This window comes from Arvicola amphibius, chromosome 11 (genome assembly GCF_903992535.2).
Source record: "Arvicola amphibius chromosome 11, mArvAmp1.2, whole genome shotgun sequence".
Classification (NCBI taxonomy): Eukaryota; Metazoa; Chordata; class Mammalia; order Rodentia; family Cricetidae; genus Arvicola; species Arvicola amphibius.
Window position 1 is genome coordinate 118,678,568 of NC_052057.2, and position 7,444 is coordinate 118,686,011.

General features: G+C 44.7%; 1 protein-coding gene across 1 annotated transcript in view; it reads left to right on the forward strand.

Annotated features, from left to right (window-relative positions):
* Cdh17 (cadherin 17) overlaps positions 1–6,956 on the forward strand; it is a 58,717-nt gene extending 51,761 nt beyond the window's left edge. Inside the window, exons 16-18 of the mRNA XM_038347954.1 lie at positions 3,231–3,347; positions 3,479–3,592; positions 6,027–6,956. Of these exons, the coding sequence (XP_038203882.1) occupies positions 3,231–3,347; positions 3,479–3,592; positions 6,027–6,127 (332 nt within the window). The 3' untranslated portion in view covers positions 6,128–6,956. The remainder of the gene's footprint in view (positions 1–3,230; positions 3,348–3,478; positions 3,593–6,026) is intronic.
* Positions 6,957–7,444: the final 488 nt, after the last annotated feature.

Sequence of the window (7,444 nt, forward strand, 5' to 3'; positions counted from 1 at the left end):
TTCGAGGGGGAGGGACAGGCCAAATGCTGACCTGTCTTTCTCAATTGCTTTCCACTTTTTTTAAAACTTTTATTTTTATCTCACACTTTATATCACCCCCACAGTTTCCCCTTTCCCCTCCTCCACTCCTCCCAGCCCCTCTCCCACCTCTCCTCTCCCTTAGATCAGCCCCTCCTTTATTCCCTGCACCTAAAAATAAATAAATAAATAAAATAAAGAGCAGGCAGGGTTCCTAGGAATATCCACCAAACGTGATGTAACAAGTTACAATAAGATTAGGCACAAACACTCTTACCACAATTGTATGTGACAGCCAGCAGGAGGAAAAGGTCCTAAAGGGTCCCAAGTGTAAGCAAAAGTGTCAGAGACACCCCAACTCCCACTGTTGGGAGTCGCACAACACCACCAAGCTACACGACATAAGGTATATGTTGAGGACCTAGCTCAGACCCTTGCAGGGTCTGTTTGTCACTTCAGACTCTGTGAGCCCCTTTGAGCCCTGCTTAGTTGACTCGGCTGTGTTCTCATGGTGTCTTGGTGCCTTCTGGCTTCTGCAATCCTTTTTCCCTCTTCTACCCAGTTCCCCTGGTTCCACCCAGTGTTTGGCTGTGGGTCTCTGCATCTGCTCCCATTGGTTGCTGGATGTCCCCTCTGATGACACTGGCCTAGGCACTGATTAATGACTACAGCAGAATATTATTAAGAATCATTTTATTGACTTTTTTTCGTGCCAGTCTCCACCTTATTATTTGCGGCTGGGCCTCTCATTGAACCTGAAGCTGATGGATTGGGCAGACTGGCCAATGAGCTCCAAGGATCCACCAGTCTCTGCCCATTTCCTCTCCACTCCTGCCAGAGTCATGGGCACACTGCCATGCCTGGCTTTCGAGGGATCAGAACTCAGGTCCTCACGCTTGCACAGCAAGAACTTTGAACAACCTCAGCTCCAAGGGGCTCTATAGATCCACACAGCACACGTGTGCATACTTGCACCAATCTGGACTGTAGCGCTGTGTCCTCGCCTTAATTCTGTGCTGTTGAAGCTGGATATGAAGTCCAGACTGGATTCCTCTTCCCTACAAGGAGACTAAAGAGCTAACAGCAAGCTGGAGGCAATTGTAGGACCTTTATCTTTCTTCCTTTAACATCCAGTGTCTTCCTATATTTATCTGTTGTTTTCATTGTCTTTGGTTGGATGCTAAACCTAGATCATATTATTTCAGTTTTTCTGGGAATAGAAATCTAAGCCATAATAATTAAATGCAAAGATCTTGTCTCAGATTTGGAAATTGTCTGGGCATATAAATAAATGGAATATATATATGGTTTTATATATATATATATATATATATATATGGTTTTATATATATATATATATAATGTATCTACTAGCTAAAACTTGTAAACAGAAAGTCAATGTTTAATGAAGCTTTAATACTGACAGTCATGAAAACTTTGAGTTACTAGATAAATAAGTACCCAGCCACAGCTGAGGCCAGTAACACCATCCTTTTGCTTCAGTATCTTAGAATGTGATGGGTGTTCTTTCTGTAGTCTAATTTGTGTTTGCCTGTTTGTGCTTTCTACTGGTGATTTTTTCTGTAGACAGCACTTTTTCCTCCTTTGGAGCCATTCTAGTGTTCCTAAGAGCAAAGCCCTTGTGATGTTCCCAGATGCATTTTGTGCAGACGTAAGCTATGGTGCTGCTGGCCAGGAGTTCAAAGTCAATAACTTAATACATGTTAATAAAATAGCTTTCAATAAAAGCATGCAGAAAACAAGTTTACACATTTATCCTGATTAAAATGTTGGAGTTAAAGGTCACAGAAACTTAACCCTGAATTTCTTTGAGGAGCAAATGTTCAATACTTATTATTTTATTGTTTGGAACAGATTTATAGAGTTGCTGTTCTATCAAGAAATCATTAATTCAAAACTTAACGGATGGGTTAACATTTTAAAATTAGTTTTTTGAGAATTTTGTACAATGTGTTTTGATTGTATAATTTAAGGCTATGTTCATTTATAAAAATAATAATGTCAGGTTCTCCCCCTAGAATTCATGACATGTTTAGCCACAGGGTCTTAGCCCCAGGACCCAATAGCCGTGCTAGGTATGGGTTTCATCTCATGAAGTGGCCTTAAATCTAATCACAATCAGAAAGTGTTTGGATACTCCTCTGATATCCAAGCCATTGTTGTACTAGTGAGTATGTCTTGCCAGGTTGGTTGTTATTGTAGCACAGAGTCCATAACTGGGTAATATGGACAAATATTTGTCTCCTCTGGAACCGTACATAGTACCTTCTATTTATGAAAGCTACCCAGTAGGTATTAAGATTCCAGTTGAATATTAGATTGACTTCTTCATGTTCTATCACTTAAATATGTGCTACATTCAACAATAGAATCTCACTTTTAAGTTCTAGATAGTAACCAAGGGCACTGGCAATAGCCTGTAATGTTTGGTAGTCTATAAGATATTGTTGGCCCCACAGAGGTCTCTGGCTGGGCCCTGCTCCCTCCATCAGAGATCATTCCTCTGGTGGATTGGCATCTGAACACAAGCTGTATATTCCCATGGCCTCTGACATGCCAGAATCTCAGAGGAACATAGACACAAAGAATTCTCAGTAAAACACTTGGAAACCAAACTCAAGAACACATGGCAGGCACATGGATCAAATCTGCTTAATTCCAGAGATTTGCGGATGGTTTCACGTATGGAAATCAATAAGCATCATATAAGTAGACCCAAAGACAGAAACCAGCAATTGTCTCATTAGATGCAGAAAAGGCCATTGACAAAATCTAGCATCCCTTCATGATGAAAGCTCTGGGGAGTCTAAGAATACAGGGGACACATCTCAGTAGAACAAAGACAATATGCAGCAAGCCCAGAGCCAACATCGTGATGAGTGGAGAAAACCTCGAATCATTTCACTAACATCAGAAACAAGACAAGGAGGTCTCACCCTCCCGTCTCTTGTAAAGTCTTGGGGCAATAGACAAAAGAAGGAGAGAAGGTGATACAAATAGCCAAGGGAGAAGTTAAAGGATGCTTTAGTCTATTTTTAAAGGTAAGCAACATGGAAAATTAGAAGTTAAATTACTCAAAGTATCACCTATATCAGGCTATGTTACAGCCTATCTGATCATAGGCAATGCAAAAATGAGCATTATTCCTGCCAAGTAAGGGTTCTGAGTCCGTTTTCTCCCTGTTCTGACAGGTACTCATGCTAGACTCTCCACCAAGCACACACGCTTCGAGAAAGGTGTTTATGAGATCCCGATTCTCCTAAGCGATGAGGGAAAGCCACCCATGGAAGGCACGGTCTCCTTATCAGGTAGGGGCTTCGCATACATGACGTGGAATACCCGTTGCCATGGGCAGTGTAAGGAGTGCTTGTCTTTACAGTGGGATTTGGCAGCTATTCCCTTGAAAACTTACCCTACCAAATACTGTTCTGCTCTTTAGTTACTTTCTGCCAATGTGTGGAAGGAAGCTGTTTCCGGCCAGCAGCCAGCCACGATGGGATACCCACAGTGGGCATGGCAGTCGGTATACTTCTGACCACCCTCCTGGTCATTGGTGAGTATGACTTCTTGGCTGTAAAGTGAGCTCATCATATCATCTTACTTAGGGGTTTTCTGGCTTGGGTACTAACGGAGGGTTAGTACTAGACTAGTATTAGTATTAGTATTAGTATTAGTATTAGTATTAGTATTAGTATTAGTATTAGTAACAGAGGCACCAAACAGTCGGTCCTGTCAAAGTGTCCTGGTTGGGAGATACGATGTCAGAAGAAGCCCTCCCTCCTCCTGTTATTTCTAGCCCTGGATTTTCACGCTGACATTTATACCATGCAACTCTTTGTATTAATCAGTCTTTATTTAAGTAAGCAATAGCTAAGATAATCAACTCTAAAAACGTGTTCCTTTTTGTGTCGTGGTTTCAGAGGTTCTGAACCATGACTGGCTGGCCCATTGCTTGAGGGTCCATGCCAGGGCAGCTCTTTACTGAGTAAAGCTGCTTGCTTCCCATGTGGGAACAGATGAGAGAGGAAGGGGCTAGGGTCCTACTGGCCCCTTGGAGGGTACGCCTTCAAGAGGGCTAGGGGAGACTCCAGCTCACTATAGTTTTTACCACCTGCTAGCAGTGCTGAATTGAGGACCTTCAGAGGACATGCAAGATTGAAGCCATATAAAGCTCTGCATACAAATTGCTGTGTTTTGAGCCTAGTTAATAAGCTTTCCTCCTGAAGGGGAAAGGCAGGGTCAGGCACCGACTCTGTGGGTTGGTACTGAGATGGGCAAGGCCCACATGATTCTTTACTCACAGAGGCCCCAGGCTCACCTGCCCATGGTGGAATAGGTGAGGGTGTGGACTTCGAAGCAAAGATGCTGCAATGCCTGAAATGCTGCCGAGTTTCCCTTCGCTTTGAGGGCTTTTTCTTTAATAACTCTGGACCCTGGTTCTTTATAATCCAGAGTAACCTCACTGCAGCATGGCCCTGGCTCTCCACCTGGCTGGACAGCACTCCTCTCTTGGAGGGCCTTCCCCCCTCCTCCAATAATCATGCTCTCCCTACCGCTGTCCTCACGGTAGTTAATTAGAAAGACACTTTGGTTCTCATGGGCACATGACTGAAGGGTTTAACACAGTCTCACACCGTCTCCCAGAATAATCCACATCTCCTCCTTTCTACAAAGTCTTCTCAGCCATTCCCTTCATATCTGTACATTTGCTCTCATGTCCCAATCTGTCACGCTGGACTTGAACACAGGGCCCTGTAAGGACTGCCCTCTCCCCATGCTCTTCAGTGCAAACTCCTCACGACATGGATGATATGGGAGGGCTTTGGCAGCCTGGCTGCCACTCCCTTTATCATGCATGGTGACCAGGTGACCTTGAGAACCTCTGTCTGCTGCACGTACTTCATACAACAGAGATGAAGTTCCTTTCTTTTGAGAGAGGGACCCTCTTTGTAGTTAATTCTGGCCTTGAACTCAGGATGCTCCCTGCCTCAGGCTCAGAGCGAGATATGAGAGATATCATCCCCCAAATTCCTTCTGCCTTTACACCTCTCACTGTTTTCCCACCTTGAGAGGATTGAGCTCATGCACCAAGTTACAATTTCCTCCCACGGTCTCACTTCCACGATCCGACTCTAAGTTAAAGAGTGGGGAGTTTTGAGGATATGCAGAAATAGAAATAACAGGGCCTTTTATTTCAGACCCTTGTTCTTTTCAAATGGGGTGTGTGACTTATTACAAGATTGTTAGGAAGCGTCTGAGCATCTTGTCTCCTCCACCATGGTGCCTCCTATAACTGCTGAGGAGTAATTTCTTTAAAGTAAACCCCCTTTCCTTTGGGCTCTGATATTCAGATTAGGGCCAAAAAGCACAGTGTGATCTTGCAACAGTTCAGAGAGGTAGGAGAAGTTAGAAAGTGTAGAAGCCCACTCGAGGTCCCTCAGGATGGCTGGCTTTGCTAGGAAGGTACCCATGGTGTGTCTGACAAGTGTCTACCATTGGCTGCATGCCAAGCCCTTACTGTGAAACTAAAGCTGTTTTTAAATCATAAAATGATGCAAGCTTTGTAGGTAGAATGGAAGTGGGCTTTAGGTGGGTGGGCAGATGTGGCCGCTCCCTGGTTCTGATTCAACTCCTTTCTCTGGGGAAGGAAAACTAGAATAAACATTTGGGTCCATACAAAGTTCAGACACTCTTTCGCGTGCTTTTCTGTCAGAGGAGTTAGGACACGGGCTTCTCTATTCCCAGTAGAGATCCTGTCAGCGTCCAGATTCCTTATAAATCGGGGTTTCCTACACACCGAGAGCAAGTGATCTGGTTACTTATGCCAGAGAGCCAATGCCCCGAGTTCACACTAGAACAGCGAAGCACCGTTAAATCCCCCAAGTGGAGGCTCACAAGTCATTGCCCACTCCTACCGCCAAGACCCTGTGACTGCGGTAGCCCATCTAGAGAGGGCCCTGGTTTGACCCCGAGCTTTCTCTTCTCAGCTGGGATTCTAGCAGTGGTGTTCTACCGCATGAAGAAAGACGAAGGGAAGGGGAATGCTGAAAACCCTCAGTCCCCCGAAGCCAGACCTCTGAGAAGCTGAATCGGAAAAGAAACGGTCAAGTTTATGCACCAAGTGCCACATCAATGCCTCAGCTGTTTAATTTTGTCCAAAATGTGAAGTATAATTGGTAGAGTTTATGCATCGTGTGCTATATCAGGGCCCCAGCTGTTTAATCTCACAGCGTCATCCAAAATGTGAGCTATAATTTCTTTGATAGCACGCCACTCTTGTCCTGTAATATTTTATACTGCTGGGATATTTTATGTGCTGTAGACACGAGAGTTATTTTCCATTTTCCCATGACATTTTCCTCTTCCACAAAACCCTTAGCCACAAACCCTAAACTTTGCGCTCTGAGACAGATGAGCTGATTATACTTCCTGTCTTCTGGTGCTTCAGAGACCCGCCAATTATCCACCTCCAAACTTCCCAGACTCTGTTTCTTCTTTTTCTCTTCCACCCCTGTGTCTCTTCATCTTTTGATGTTACATCGAATTTAGAATATGTCACGCAAAAGAACAAAGTGAAGTCTCGGGGAAAAGAAAAGTGGGCGGCTTCATTCCTTAGCGTGAGCAACAGCTTCTCTGTGTGTTTAACCATCTTGGATGGAGATCCTCCAGCTTGGCCACGTGCAGACTATGGGAGGTTTCAAGACAGTTGCTCCGTTTCCAGAGTGATTGGCTTCATGACCCTGGGCACAGGACTGAAGAGCTGTCTGGGTTTCCTCGCCACTACACGCTTACATACAAGCTGCACATGTTTTGTTTGTACGTTGAAGTTTTGTTTTATATTTATAATGTGGCGGAAACAAGGACGCCTGGAAGTGGTGAGAAAAACTGGAAATAAATGTCGGTTTCAGTTGTTTTTATTTCTCTGATCTGTCTGTTTCATTTAGTGTGTGTGTGTGTGTGTGTGTGTGTGTGTGTGTATGTATGTGTGTGTGTGTGTGTGTGTGTGTGTGCATGTTGGGGGAGCAGGTAGGTCCAGAAAGCAATGGTTGTTGTTTTTCAAATGTTTCTGTCATATGGAGTAAGGATAAGAGGAAGGGTGCACAAACCTTTAAACCACTGCACGCCTTGGCTCCCACACACATGGAACCCCGGCAGGTCCTGTCCAGACTCCCCAAAGATGCACGTGGGACTTGGGAAAGGCACTGTGACTGGGAAAGCCATCCCTCCACCTGAGAGATCCTTCATCCACGGCATCCTGGATCATGCTGCCACCTCGTCACCTGCGAACCCTGTGACGCAGCAGAAAAGGCAGGGGCTCTCTCCCATCCCCGATATTCCCTGGGAGGTCAGAGCCAAGCACCCCGGGGCAATGTCCCTCTTCATCAGGAGAGAGACTCTCAGACAG